The sequence below is a fragment of the Symsagittifera roscoffensis genome, chromosome 4 (assembly GCF_963678635.1).
Source record: "Symsagittifera roscoffensis chromosome 4, txSymRosc1.1, whole genome shotgun sequence".
In the NCBI taxonomy this organism is placed as follows: Eukaryota; Metazoa; Xenacoelomorpha; order Acoela; family Convolutidae; genus Symsagittifera; species Symsagittifera roscoffensis.
The window spans coordinates 32,255,234-32,271,866 of record NC_087065.1 but is presented as its reverse complement, the minus strand read 5'-3'; the positions used below and the strand labels follow the sequence as shown (position 1 = coordinate 32,271,866).

Genomic DNA, 16,633 nt, shown 5'->3' with positions numbered 1-16,633 from the left:
TAATTTATTAAAATTCTGAGGTAACTTTGAAACTTTTGTAAATTTAAAAGTAGTTGAAAAAAAATACAAAGAAGAGTTAGTAAAATAATATAAATTAGTTTATCAAAACTATGAAAATTCCTTGCTTTTCAAGGATTCTTGTCATCCCTAATCTCGCTTCTTCGATTCTTTATCTGAAACATGGCATTTGATTATTCAAAAACTAATAACCTTTAAACATTAAACTCTAAATTTGCTTAAAATTTTTTATATTCATATGAAGAACGTCAAGGCCCATCCTTGTTTTAGTTCAACCTAAATCTTTTTCAACCGACCATCAAGGCTATCCTTGAATTTTTAAAGCCTCAACTTAATTTTAGTTTTAAGTCATTTAAAAACTAGATCATCAAGGCTTTCCTTGGATCATTAAGAACAATTTTGTTCCCCACATCTTATTACTTGTGTCTAACGACCTCAAACATCAATTCACTCTCCAATCCCCACAAGCAAACCAAGATTAACTGATTTTTGTTTGAATAACCAACCATTTTTTTTAAAAAAAAGAGTGAAGAACTTCTGTTACTCATCTTTCACTTGAGCCTCACCTCTTAATCGACCCAGGCTAAGTCATATCTTAAAATTAGTATGTTTTAAAACAGTATCTAACGATCTACTTGTTTGTTAATTTTACCTACATTTTGTGGATTAATTTACTTTTCCCCAACCCCTGATCCCAAATCGAAACCCTAAGTAAATATTTGTTTTCTTATAAAACTTTACTTCTTGAGAAAAAAAATCATTCTAACGAATCGATAGACTCTCTCTCAAACCCGTCTGTACACAACATTCTCTCCCCCACGATTAAGATAACATCTCAACAATCATACGGACTAACAGTATTGAAAATATAAAACGTAACGCTTGAATTCGCACCCATCGCTCTAACATTCATGTCAAGATATAGTTTAGGAAACAAACAAAAAAAATCACTTCATAATGATTTAATCATAGAAAAAAATTGTAGTTACAAAGCACAAAAAGATGGGGTACATCAGATTGAAAAAAAAAACGAAAAAGAAGGCAATAATAACAACAAAAACAATTGATTGCGTCAAAACTTCCTTCCAGAACAAGAAATGCAGTTTCGATATCTGATTCAAAATTAATACAAGAACATCAAAACTTTCGAGACAATTAAAGTTGTTTTTTTTTATAATCAGAATTCACAACAGAATCATCAATGAAAGGTAAACGCAAAAAAAAATTAGTAATTCGCAGAACAGTAAGACATACCATTGGAATCAACATATTTGTAGTTCTGCGCAAAAATTGGTTCAATATATTTTTTGACGACGACTATATCTTTCTGTTTATTATTAACCCACAAAACAATCCCGCTAGAGGACAAGTACAAATTTGTCATAATCTAATGGTAAATACATTTCAAAAAAGAAATAGCCCATGTAGGCAAAAACTTTTTGAAGTGAGAATCAAAAGACAAACAATTGATCACTATCTACCAGGAATCAGTAAAATCACTTCAAATTAGGGCATATTTTTGTTTGAAATTCTACCATCACAATCATCAAATCAACCAACACACCGAAAACAATTAACTTATTAGAATTCTCCAAAATTTTCACAGATTGTATGAAAAACAAAGAGCTAATTCAATAATTCAGACGAATTTTGGCACATTTTATTAGTAACAAACAACCACAATTTCTTGCCTAATTTCAAAAATACAAAACCGAAACAATGAAAAAAGAAATCCCATTATCTTATTATTTACAACAACATGAAATTACCAAAAATCAACTTACAAATTTTACACAAATACAAAACACAGCAGAATCACTCAAAAGTACAAGGAATCCATAACTATTGGGTGAATCATCTTTAACATCTAATAAACTATTCGTGGTATTTACACGAACAGATCCTGAACACTCAGAAGAATACTAAATAAACGCTATTACAGATAACCTGATCTTAAAAGTAGGCCCATAACTTATACACACACCACTGCAGCAAAATTGCAGTCATATACGCTCAGCATTGATACAAACTACACTCGACGGCACAGAACAAAAAAGAATTTAATTTACCGTCAGAAGTTAAGTCGTATTGGAAACAGTTTAATCAAAATTTTTCAAAAATGTTCGACTCTGAACGAAACAAACAACAGCAATGACTTTCATGCAACTGAACAAAACAATAAAATATCTCGAAGTAAAAATGGAACTTCTAATCCGAAAAGGGTATTCTGTTATTACACATATTTTAAACATAAATGACAGAAATTCTAATGATGACCCTAACACCACAATTAGGAAAATTTGCAATAAAAAAGAGAGCATCACACCCATTATCAATCCGATAACCCGGTACAAATTCTCGACAACTAGTAAACATTTTAGAACAAATTGAAATAATAATGATAATAGAGGAAACAGAATAATTAGAACTACGAAACTTAATTAATGTTCATAACAATTACTCATAAACAAGACACCGAAAACGAATTAGCCGAAAAAAATGCTCAGATTTTGATTTTCTTTTCAAAGAAACAAATTTTCAATGGCAAATCTTGATTCAAAAAATGTTTTAACTTTTGTCGCAGATACGAACGTAGCTTGGCTGAATGCAGACAAAAACAACAAGATAAAACAAATAGAGCACCAAAACACAAAAATCAAACAAATCTTTCTACCAAATCATGAAACACCAGATTCAACCAAACAAAAACATTCAAAGAATATTATCTCATGAAAACAACTCCCAACTAGATATAGTAATATTAAATCAAAATCCCTTTATTCTAACACTTTTCGCGGAAGATCATGAGGTCGACGAAATTAACAAAACTACTCATAAAACTGATAAAGTAGATCAAACAGTCAAAATAATCAAGACAAAAACGCTAGTATTCTAACGAACTAACGAACTACTTCTACTTCTAATTCTAACGAATTAACTACTCAAACTACAACAAGAATTGCTCATATTCAAACCTCCGTAGTAGATACTATTCCAATGATCGCACAAGAATTTCTCTTAACATTCACAATCAAAATTATTCAAATATTGGTTAAAAAAATTGAGCGTAAAAGAAACTACTAAAATAATTGAAAGTGGAAACAACAACTACAAAAACAAGTACAATGAATCAACCGAAGGAAAACTTTCAGATTGCAAAAAAATGTATAATTTTGAGATTAGATAAGTGTTTTTGAAAGCTCCAGTTTTGCTCGGAGTTTTTCAGGTAAACTCAATTTTCCTTCTGGTGTGCGATACTGTTGTGCGATCTCTAGCCAGGGGCGGATATAGAATTTTCTCGAGAGGGGGCGGATTTTCAAAAAAAAAATCGAAAATTTTTGACTTTTTTTTGGTCGAACAGATTGATTTTTCGGGCTCTCCCAAAGCATTATAAGGACCCTATTTTGATCAAGTTTCTGCTCTGCAGCAAAGTTTTGAAAAAAAAACAGGCCAAAAATGCGTTTTTAGGCATTTTTTGGAGAATTTTGACCAAAAAATGCGCATTTTTCGGTGCGCGCTCCCCTCAAAGTTTATATACATTGGCGCCAAAGACGCCTCCAGAAAGTTTTTAGGGTACTGCAACAAAAATAGCTGTTCCAATTTAGTACAGTGGGGCACCTTTGGTTTGGCAGGGGTCGAACCCCTGAAAAGTGGCGTCCACCAACCCCCCCCCCCTCCCTCCCTAAAACCTCCCCTGTCTCTAGCCCCTGATTTGTTTACTTCCGATCCATGTGTAACTGGAGGGCGTAGAATTGCGGTGGTCTTTTGTTACGTCTCGGACGATCTAGAAGATGTCGACCTGTTGCCATTTTGGTCCTGGGACAACTTGACTGGCTTGACTCCCATGATGGTGTAGGCTTTGAAAATTTTACTGGCTCTAATTACTAGATCATCAACTGAAGGTACTGGTACTAATTCTGAAGGATCAAGGAAGATATGTCTTTGGGAGGAAGTTTAGTTATGCTACGTCTGGGCTTCTTGTCTGCGGTGACATGTTTCGCAGGGATCAGACTATTCACTGGAAACTGCTAGTCGACTCTCCATTTGAGTTTAGTGTGTTTGAGTTCAAAAAAAAGTCAGGCTGAATTTTTTATAGTTTCAGCCGGAAAAGAATAAATTTAACATAGAAAAAAATTGCTCTTTCTCAAGTCTAGTCTCACAACAATACCAGTATATACTATATCTTTTGAGACTAGGAAAATTAAAAGCGAGATTCGGATCGGTAGTAGATTAAGAAGTTGCACGAACCTATCTAGCTGAAAGTAAGATAGCGTGGCGACTAGACTGTGTACTGTATCAAAAATTAGTATAAGGGGAAGCCACCCATTATTTCAACTCATATGGTGCGACCAAACGAGTCTCGAACAGACCTATACTAATTTAGATTTAGCAAAAACGAAAATGATTAGTCAAGAAGATCAAAAACAATCAATGAAACGTTAAATTAAAAAAAACGATAACATTAGCTTATTTCCGCGTCTCAATAAGTCTAATAATTTCAAACGAAAAATAAGGCTGCCACCAGGTCACAGCAAGGATGACAGACCGAATCGCCACATCGTGAAACGAAAAGGCAGAATATAGGTATAATTGATGTTGAATAAATAATTTTTTATTCGAGTATAATTGGTGATACGTAGCAGCCGCAAGCAGGCAAAAAATGATGTACAAGTACGTGTTATGTGGGATTGTGTAAGTTTTTTGATTTGAAGGACACTGGGTGGTGCTGCAGAACATCCACTTGGTGGCCGGCTGGCTTGGAGCGCTAGAAAAGAAGCTGAACGAGATCGCGGAGAGTGGCCTGGCTCACGAGGACTACCGAGTATTCATGAGTGCAGAGCCGGCAGCCACACCACAGGCACACGTAATTCCCCAGGGAGTGCTGGAGAACAGCATCAAGATCACCAATGAGCCACCCACCAAAATCAGCGCCAATCTACATAAGGCCCTTGACAATTTCTCCCAGGTACTGCTGCAGCTCCTATCGATAGTGCACAAGTCCTTTCCAATTTAATTTACTCGATCAGCTGGTTGCTTCGCTGACAAAAATAGCTGCGCATTTTTTGCTAAGATTTTCAGTTATCTGTAGGAAAAAAATATTTACTATTAAATTTCTATCTAACTAAAACAAGAATCATGAAAAATAATTCAGTACGAAGTTCAGCTTAGTTACGATTTGATATGATTGGTGGTATAATTCAAAAGAGGTTGCAACTGTGTTATTCGATAATAAGCAAAAGTTTCTTAGTTAAGTTCAACAATCTGTCATCTTTGGGATAACTGTCCCGACCTTGACAACACAAAACACATTCAAACTGTCTAATGAAATGACGTAGACTAGCATTGTGTTTCTATGTAAGGCTACGCAGCAGTAAAAATTTCCACTCGAAGGAAATCTTTTAGATTGCAAAATAATTTTTTAAAATATTTTTGAGTACAGATAAGTATTTTTGAAAGTTTCAGTCTTGCTCGGAGTTTTTCAGGTAAATTTTTCAGGTATTTTTCCTTCTCCATGGAGGTGTTGTATTCAGCTCCTCTGGCGATACTGGTGTGGGATCTCTAGCCAGGGGCGGATATAGGGTTTTCTCGAGGGGGCGGATTTTCAGTAAGTTTTGTTGACCATTTTTTTAGGTCGAACATTTGAATTTTCTGGCTCTCCCAAAGCATTATAAAGACCCTTTTTTGGTCAAGTTTCTGCTCTGCGTACCAAATTTTGAAAAAACAGGCCAAAAAGGCGTTTTTAGGCAATTTTTGGAGAATTTTGACCAAAAAAAGCGCGTTTTTTGGCGCGCGCTCCCCTTAAAGATTATATATACTGGCGCCGAAGACGCCTCCAGAAAATTTTTAGGGTACCTCAACAAAAATAGCTGTTCCAAAATGGTACAGTGGGGGCCCCTTTGGTTTAGCAGGGGGTCGGTGGCAAAGGTGGCCACCACCCCCCTCCCCCCCTCCTTAAAACCTCCCCGGGTTGACGTCCAAAGAAGAAAAATGCTTATCATAGAGTTTCATTTATGAAGTCTGTGTAAAAAACGCTTATCATACAATTTTCATGTTTGAAAATTATAAAATAGTCATTTTTGTCAAAAATGAAAGTTGTTTGATATGCAATTTTTTTCATAAACAAAAATTAAAACTTGAGGTAAAATTTTTTTTATCCCTATTTTGGCTGCAAACTTGCTGTTGTGTTAAAACATTATTTTTACGAAAAAAAAATTTCCATCCAAAATTTGACATTTTTGTGTTTATAACGTAGTCCAGGATGAGTTTCTCACCCAAAAAATCCAAAAACCACAAGAAAGTGTTTTTTTTTTGTAAACACGATTATGATCTTTTGTTTCATTTGCTAAAATAAAAATAAAAATGTGAAAAAAAACAGGTCTTTTTTTCTCAACTATCATAATTTCAAACCAAAAATTATCTAGCCATATTGAAAAAGTTACTTTTTTGGTATATATTTCCATGTGAAAATGTTAGAACTCACGTTAATGGCCACAAACACAAAATGCAGTAGGATTGACCACTTCGGAACTTGACGACAATTTGGTGAGATCATTGATCGGGGCGTAAATACGCGAGGTCCCTGGAGATTACATGCCTACTCTTCCCACTGATTTTGGGGCAAATACTCTGAACTTCCAAGTTGACTGCAGATGCTGATGGGGAATTGTGATTCTGCTAACATTTTCCATTTGTGTGTCATATTTGCGAGCCAGCTGTTGCGTCCTGATTTCACTTGGTTCTTTTTCTGGATGAGCTCTCGAACTGCGATCTTAAACGGTATTAGTTTTGATCTTAACGCTATATGATTATTTCTGATGTCTTTCCCTCCATTTTTCTTATGAGTATTTTTTGTTGTGACCATATTATCTTTATCATTGAAGGGTTTGTACAACTGTTTTTCCGATTCCCTTTACAATCCTTTCCGGAATACTTCAACTTGGTTAGGAGTTGGAATAAATTATTGCACAAAGTTATTTTTTGACTCTGACGGGGATGGAATTAAAAGGCGCTGCTGGGTTTCGGTCAAAACATGTTCAAAAGTCTTTAAGACCCTCTTCGTACGATATTGACTTTGTTCACGCCATCCACTCGGTTTCTAATTTGAGAAGTTTTTCCAGAGCTTGGTGCTGAGGGGTGTCAGCGACCGAGTCTGAGTTTCCTTTGAAATCCGGGTATACTTTTGCACTTGACTGTCTCTTGTGGATAGTCTTGATCCTAGGTCTGCTGTTACACGCTCCACGTCTTTTCTCCGTTTCAGATCGTCTTTTTCCAGGTTTTATTGATCGATAGAGTTGATGGTAGATTTCAAACCATCTTGGATTTTTGAACCATTTTCTTCTAATTGGAATGCTCCTAATTTTCTTTCGATGGTTTGGATCGTTCTTTCTTTTAAGCTGCAACCGCGGTGATTCCTAACTGGATAGGGCACGTGATTTATACGCGTTTCCTACAAAGTTCACTAACTAAAAAATTTTCAAAAACGAATTAATGATCTGTCTTAATCAATTTGGGATATCAATGAGTAGAAACAAATTCAGTTGAAAAATTGATGATCTTTTTAGTGCCTGTTGTGCGGGTTAAAATGACCGATGGGAAATTTGAATATCTGTCAATCGCTACTAGAATATGAATGAATTTTTTTCTTTCTTCTCCATTAAGCAAGGTCCTGTAATCCAATTATGTTTCCTTATCGGGAGCATTCAGGAGAAAAATTGAGTTTGCTGGACTTATGTTACTCATTTGTTTGAGGTTCAAACAAAACTTGGTGCAAAGAAAACTTTTTTTCTGCAGATGAATTTTATTTCGCGATAAGTTTTGCACCACCAATCAAGCTGAACAGCAACAACCATGGCTTCTTGTCCTGAATGTGAACAATAAAACCTTGAAAGTATTTTTTAAGGCACTGGGATTAGCTATCTTGTCATCGATGACGATACTTCTATCGGTTACGGCTACCGAGTTCTAAACTAGGCGGATGTAGGGATAGATCCACAGACTTCCTCGTAGTCGTTGCTTGTGGTTGTATTCCTCATTATATTGTTTCGTATCATGTTCACTTCTTTTTGCTTCGTTTAAATCTGAATTCGTTAGGGCTATAACATGATTACTCATCAGGGCTACTTTCTTTTCCTTTGATATCTGCCTTCAGGGCCTAACTGAAATCGTCACTCTTAACCTGGCTCTGCATCAACCCATGATGTACCTGGATAGTGGTGCCACCTCGCTTAACAATCGATAAAAACTGTCATCTTGGCTGTTACGAAATACCTTCTGAAATTCGCAAATTTTGATTGTGCCGGTTGAAAAAAAATGCATTTTTCTGAGATGAGTTTTGGATTGAAAAGTGATAGATTAGAATTGAGGTTTTGGTATGTACCGACCATTTATGGTTTTTGCTTTCTGATTGTGGTATGTCCGACCGTTTAGGAAATCTGGCTTTGCATAAAGATGATGCAATTTTGCTGAAAATTTCGTCAATTTTGGATGTGCTGTTGCCTGCTCTATTGAAGTTGTTTTTGTAAGGAAACATCGTTTCCATGAATAGCGCCATTTATGGTGCGACGTATGGTTTGCATGGTAGAAAAAAATTAAAATCAAATAAAAGTGTATTTTGCACTGCAGATACCATTCTCAGTAATTTTTGTCAAATAACCTCTAATTTACGGTTTTCTAGAGAAAAAAAGTATGGTGAAAAATCTCTTTCATACGTAGCACCATATATGTTGCGACGTATGATTTGCATGGTGAAAATTTTTGATAATTTACCAACAGCTTGCATAACGATGAGAAACCGTTTTATTACTGTTTTACTCCGTTAAAAAGCTATTTTGAGGGTTTTCGGAAGCAACGTATGTGCTACGTATGATTAGTCATTTTCCATGCAAATCATGCATGGATGTGCATGGGTGCGCATTATCTTCTATGGTGGGCAACCCGGGTTTTTCCAGTGTGCTGCCCAGACCGCCATGGCTAGCATTTCATTTTCAATGTGTTTTTTGTTCGCAACTTAGTAAAATTTTTTCGTTATTTCTGAAATAACTTTGGGGCTTTCGGTAGATGCAATCTTGTTTTGTAACTAGCTTTTATGATGGTCTAAGCTTCTCTGTGAAAGTTTTTGATTTTAGGATTATCTTTAGATAATTTAGAACGCCCATATATGATCTGAGCTGTTCAGGGGTTTGTGAAGGTTTCAGGTCTAAAACCGACTGAACGTTTATTTGCTTCAGTATATATCCGGTATATATGTCCGTGTTAACGATTTCGAAGCCTAACCAGCTGATGTCTTTTTAACCTGAAAAATTGCACTGGGAATACTCTAGCGCTAATCCTTGTTTGTCTATTTTCTCGAAAACTTCTCGAACTTTGCGGTTATGGTCCAAAGTTGACCCTACTGAAACATTTAAAACAATGTGCAAATGTGCAAATGTGCAAATAATGACAATGTGCAAATGTGTAAAAAAGGCAAAAGTCACATTCGCCCTAGCAACAATCCTTTTAATTCTTTTCATCGAAGATTATTATAATAAACATAAATCTTTCCACTAGAAAAAGATCAAAATTGCTAACCAACCATCACAAAATCAGTCTTCACCGACATCTTCCCAAAAAAACCCAGTCATACCCACAACTACCCAAAACCCCCAAACATCTACACGAATTTCTTTTGAAGATAACCCATATACCTTTGAAGAAAGACAAGCTCGCTTATCTGAACCACTAGAACCAGTTCAGCGACAGGCATCCCTAAGTGAACCAACATATAATTTATACCCCACATTACCACATGACTTATGCAGTGTAAGACACATTAGTCAAAATCAAAATACAGTTGAAATAAATTGACAAATAATACATCCACGAAGAAATAGAAATTTTCAAACCCCCAGAGTTCAATTTGATATACCCCAATCACCAACACCAACTACTTCAGAAATTTCAAGTAGTACATTACCAGAAACCCCCACACTCCTTTCACAACATAGCACCTCAAGTATACCCTCAGATTACTTAGGTTCAACACCGACATCTGAACAAATACGTGAAAATCCTTTTAACCCCCCCAATCCCACCGCACGACTACCATGTTGGGCAACACACTCATATACACAAGGTGAACCAAACATAGTAAATGAACCGATAGATATTTCTACAGATACAACACCATCATCATTACCAGAAACATTATCAATCCCGTCAACACCATCCTTAAGTCAAATCTCAACGACACTTTTCCCTTTAAATTTCCCAAACAACCTCGACGCTAGATATCGGGAACAATCATCATCAAAAACCTTTTACGACTAGATTGGAATACATTCGTAGCACCTCCACCATTATTTGGACAACATCAAGATAGTAACCGACTCCACAGTTGGGCACTCAATATATTACAATATAGACAAAATATCCACGAAGATATTCGAGAAAACAATATTCAAATACTCCAACAAAATAGTCCCAATTAAAATTTTAAATAAAAATTAGACTTAATAATATTGTTCAACATCCCTACCCATTAAATTCACCAAATATAACAGCTCAATCGCTACCACCACTATTTATAACAACTGAAGTAATATATGAATACGATAGATATACAAAAAAAACACAATTGGTTACATAACATTTTATAACCCATACTCAGGATTATCATACACATGTATATCCTAAAAATATTATCATTTCAACACATCCTTTTTCTAATATTTTCCGACCAAAACACAAATCCTTCTCCTCGCACAGGACCCCAGGATTTATTAGTAACACACTATGATTGTGAAGAAAACGAACAAAAAACACTACACAAATATGCAATAAATCAAGTATCACCATGCGAAACAGAACCACAAGCTATAGAAACCACAAATATAATAGCAACATTGTATTCAAAAGCCCGAGCAACAACAGTCACAGGATATAAAATTACAGCGACATTTTCCGAGAAGAAAGTACATTGTTCACAAGTTTCCAACGGAAATAATAACCGACTTGACCACGAATCATTTTACCAAAGTATTTAAGAACGAATTTGACATCTAAATCCCGATGATTGTAAAAACGAACTACTCAGACTAAATATCACAAGAAATAAAAACACAGACAAAAAATTAGTAAATTTTCAAGTCTTTGCCGATTCTGTACATCAAGCAGAACTTGAACGATACCAAGGACATATTAAATTAGACGAAAAATACCCATATAACGGCGCACAGGGACGATTAACTTATGATATACACGATAAACACTGGATACCACACATTGGAATAAATAATCCTTCAAACTGCAAAGCAGACACAAAAAATAAAGGATATCAAGAAATAATGTTTTTTGATTGGAAAATACATTTTGAAAAAATACAACTCACACAAGATTTAACTGATAACACCATAATCCATCAAGGAATTAGATTACCTTGCAAAAATGATCAAGGTTATTGTGACCCTACAACAAGGACCCAAGCAACAATTGTTTGGTCTCCCGAAGATACATGCACAACATTTCAAGTAGCAAAAATACACGCTCGAATGATAAAATTTCGTGAAAAATATTTTATTGAATCGATTCCATACGAACAGGTGAACCCATCTCGTAAACAAAGCACTGATTTTAAAATCATTCATGAAATAAAAAATAATTTAACACGTTTTCAAGTCTATCAAGAAACAGAATTTGCATGTAAATATAGAAATCCACTTTATAAAACACAATACTCTGGAATACTTGTCGAATACGAAAAAGGTTTCGAAATGACCACTGGAAAAATTAAATTTGACTCTTATGCCACAATTCATCCCATTAATGAAGGCACATCATACGTCCCAGATAATTTTTATAAAAGCAAAGTTCAACCTCGTGGAAAACTAAAACCATACGACAGTAAAAGCACACGTTTACAAGAACTGTCACTAATGAATAGCACTTACTTTGGTAATATTCATTATGATATCCACTTAGACATGAAATTAGACTACACAATTAGTAGAACTTTCCAAGAAATATCACTTTCTGAATTAGAAACACTTCACCAACTATGCGAATTAGAAAGAACACAAATCCTACAATCACTCGCACTAGCAGTACTAAAAAAACCTTACTCAGGATACTTACTATCAGGAAGCAGATCAAAATTTTTTGACTACGAAGGAAACATTTTATAGTTTTATACTTGCACCAAAAAAGTATCACCATTATATGTTCGTGAAGATAAACGTTGTTATAAAAGAATCCCCATATTGTATAAAAATAAAGTACATTTTGTTGATACACTTTCAAGACGAACATATTTTTGAGATATCGCAGTCCCATGTGGATCAAAAAATAGCCACCATGAAGTACAATTAAACCCTGATGAAGATAAATACTACCTACTTACACCGTATCCTACATTAAGGCAACCACTCAAAAAATTTTCACCCGAAAGTATCAGAGCTATCGCTCATAACCCAAATATTGACTTACAATCAGTTGGAAAATATTCTAAATCTGATATACAACATTACATTAGAACACAACAGTTTCAAGAATTACTAACACAAATGGACACAATACAACGACAATCAATCGACCAGAATTTAAGAAAACTTGCCGAAACCGCAGGATTTGCAGACATTTATACACAAGACTATGGCGGATATTTTAAAGATATCAAAGATTACATATTTTTAAACGGTGAAAAATATAGACCACAAGATAATTCACCTAAACATATTTTCAGTTTTGTCACCTTAAAAAATGAAATTCTCGCTTTTCTAGGATGGCCCTTATACGCTATGTTAATTTTATAGGATTTCTTTTCTCACTGTTGAAAGGAATCTATATTACATGCGCTATACACACAGAGGTAAGCCGACAAGCAAGTGTAGCACGTATACTGTTTGCAGGGTTTTTTGAAATTAGGGTTCATCATCAATCAATAAAATACTTCTAGATGCACAGATAAAAGAATATAATACAAAAATATCCACAAGACAAAAGACATATGACGAGGAACATAATAATGTAGATATAACACCTACTGCACCACAGATACCACCCCTGCCACAAAACCATCCATTAACCTTAGTTCCCCGAAATTTTCAAAACCCAGCAATCACAAATAATCCAAATTTTAGACCAAATACAACACAAAGTCCCATGCAACACATAATGACACATCATTCACAAAATGATAATACATATGTACAAATTACCGAACAACCTCACACCACCACTTTTCAATCTCAAAATAATCATTTTTTTTAGCCCACGATGAGCCGACAACTTGGATCCCTCCATCGCTCAAATTCCCACCCAGCCAACCTCCAAACTCAAATCCCAATAATCCCACTTTTTGCTTTCCCACCACCCGATTTTCCAATTATTAATATACCATCAAGCACGAAATCTGATACTAACTCAGATATTTCAGTTTTTCATACTATCTCACAATTTAATAACTCCAATGTAGAAACCCCCGACGAATTTGCAGACTCCGAACCATCTCCCTCTACCCATACCCAGACCAACTCCTCAGTTTTTTCACAACCCTCTTTTCGACCCATCCAATCCAGTCATCCACTCCCATCCCTTTCCACTCCTTCTTACGCTTCCCAAAAAACCCCAACCTGTTCTCCACTTCATTCCGACAGATCATATAATAATTCCCCAGATACCCTCCAAATTTCCGAAGAACTCGACAATTTTATTACATTACAACACCAATTAAAACACCCCAACACTCTCACAATACATCAACTATCATCCACAATGACATCCTCAAATCCACCAACTCCTACACCCTCCTCAGCCTACACTCTAACATTAGCTCAATCATCCGCATCCACCGAAACACCTACCAGTACTAACTGAGCTTATCGCACTTTTAAACGAAAATTCCCAAATCACCCTTTCCCAACCAAACCCGGAACAGCCCGCGAATATATCAATCACCAGGAACACACAAACACAAAAAATTTTCTGGAAATCGCCTTACCCTCGTTTCCGCAATATACATTAAATACACCTACCATTGCTAACGAAACACGAAATTTTGTTGATGAACACGTTTTATTGCCAACACTTCATTGGACAGCTTATTATAATTATACTAACCCCCTTTGCCTACCATTAGCTAATACTACTGAAAATATCGAGAAAAATAAAATTATATTATATAGACTCACCACATCATTAACACCTCGACAATTTACTTACGTTGAATATAGAAAAGTATTAAAAACATTCACCGCACCCCGAGCTAACGATTTTTCAATAGAATACTACGATCATAAAATCATCCGTCCTAACCAAGATAAATTTTTAGATGAAGATCGCTTCGCAAACCCGCAACTAACAGAAAATTTTTTTATTAAAACATCATACGTATTTACACTTAATATTTTTGATAGAAAGCATGTTCATATTATTTCAGAAGCACTAGTTGATATTCAAGCATATGAAAACTTCTATGATAAATTTCAGTACAAGAACGCGATTTGAACTGTTCTCACGATATTATGTTACGCACTAAACAAACGCACACTTATATTTATTATCGTTTTATACAAAATCATTTTGATTTACACACTCCATCAAGACAACCTCACCATCGTTTTCAGTTTCTTAACTCAAAATACACGTCACCATTTTTTCTAAATTTTACATAAAAATACTAACCTCCACGGCATCCTCCGCAACTATGGCCCAGTTACCCAAATTTATATATTCTGTCCCGCACAAAGACCTTCAATGATGAAGAATCAAGACCCTTCATTATCCCGCATGAATTTATACAACCTATTGAAATACACATATTAGAATTTGTTCAAATTACTAAATATAATCATAAAATCTATAACCTCATCCAAAACACACCTTATGAGTTCGCAGTAGGCACAGAAGAACTAAACACCATCAACGCACTTCAATTGCTTTGGCCACTGCTACAAACTAAAAATGTCATACCCATACTAGCCAAAGTACTAACAACATCAGACATGATTCGCGACATCTTCCCCCACGGCTTTTTCCCAGAATACTAAGGTAAATATGAAATAAATTACTTTTAACTAATAAATTCAAATTCGTACTAACCATTTTCTATCAACGTTTAATTCATTCTTTTACTCTTTACACCACAATCATCTACAAAACAGAAAAAGACAAATAAAAATGTAAACTTGTTAAAACTATATTCAACTCATTAATTTTACGCACTAAATACTGCAGTCAAAAAATTCATACCAAATGTAGTAATCTCATTTATTAATTATTTCCCCACAAAGCAGTAAAATTAAAGTACGACGAAAAATTTTTTTATAATTTTAAACTTCCCCAAAAAGCAGTAAAATTCAAATTCTATGCAATTAATTAATAAAAAGAGCAAGCAGTACTAACCTTCTCAATATTTTCTTTCATTCGCACAAGAATTCTATCCCAACTCGCACAGCTCGCCCACGAAGAACTGTTGAAATAATGATTTTAAGTTTCAAGCTTTCACTATCAACAACTCTAACACGCGATAACAAGTTTCAAACTTTCCTTTAACCCGGTTGGAAAGGAATTATACACTAAACCAAACTAACCAATGCAGCTTACTAACTTACTAAACACCACAAATCATAAAATAACAGCATGACTAAGAAAAGAAAACCAACGGTACCGAAACCGGATTAACCCAGTTTAAAACTGGATAATTTCTTCTATTATAAAGTCTAAGAAAAAAATAATAAAACACAAAAAAGTCGCAAGACAAACCCAAAGCAAAAACAATTTGATTTTTGAAAAAAGGACACAACCAAAGTGACATAAGAAAGACCAGAAAAAAAACCAACATAAAATGTTATCACATAACAGGACCTCTCAAAGAAACAGCATGCAATCATACTCCCACTCCTGGCCTAACCCACCAGAAAAGGACGTCCTGAGCATGCTTATAGCCGGTATAACCCACCGCGCTACACCCACGCTTTGTGACCACACTTCAATTTTTAATAAGATGTACTCAAGGGTGAGTAACTCTTCAAAATAACTGAACTAAAATAAAACGCTTTTGTGAAAACGACTTGCTAAGTTCAAGATTGAAAAAACAAAATTAACAAAAATTTATATAACGCAAATCATACTATGCAGTATATAGATCATACACAACAACAAAGACGAACATCCAAAGACTAGACGATCCCATCACACTCGAACAAAAGAATGGCTAAACACAACCGACATGCCGTCCACAATCACGACTCAAAGGATTTAGAGTGCGACCTGACTTCGCACAAAAGGACTTCATTGAAGTAGACCAATGACCACCTCGATGTTCAAGTATACGTACAGATCCGAGTTACAAGGCATCCCTTCCAAACACGATCTTCACGCCATTCCCAGACGAGGCTGCACATCAAACAGTTCTCTACTAATACAGAAAAACCTGACATAGCAAACCATTTTGAAATCGGATTGTTTCATTGGGGATCACAGTCGTTGTCGAGTGACAAAGTAACAATTTCCTAACCCTGATTCCATTGTCCTGGAATGTTCTTCTTCAAGAGGAACCGGATAAGAAAATGATGTTCGCCAAATACCAACGTTCATCATCCATCCTTCAATTGCAGAAAGAAAGATAGTTCTAAAAAACTCT

The 16,633-nt window shown here is 35.2% G+C and overlaps 1 protein-coding gene across 1 annotated transcript in view; it reads left to right on the top strand.

Moving 5' to 3' along the window:
* Positions 1–16,633, top strand: part of LOC134844184 (dynein beta chain, ciliary-like) — a gene marked incomplete in the record, with an annotated part of 486,199 nt that overhangs the window by 256,056 nt on the left and 213,510 nt on the right. The window contains 1 exon segment of the mRNA XM_063860749.1: positions 4,731–4,984. Coding sequence (XP_063716819.1) covers positions 4,731–4,984 — 254 coding nt within the window.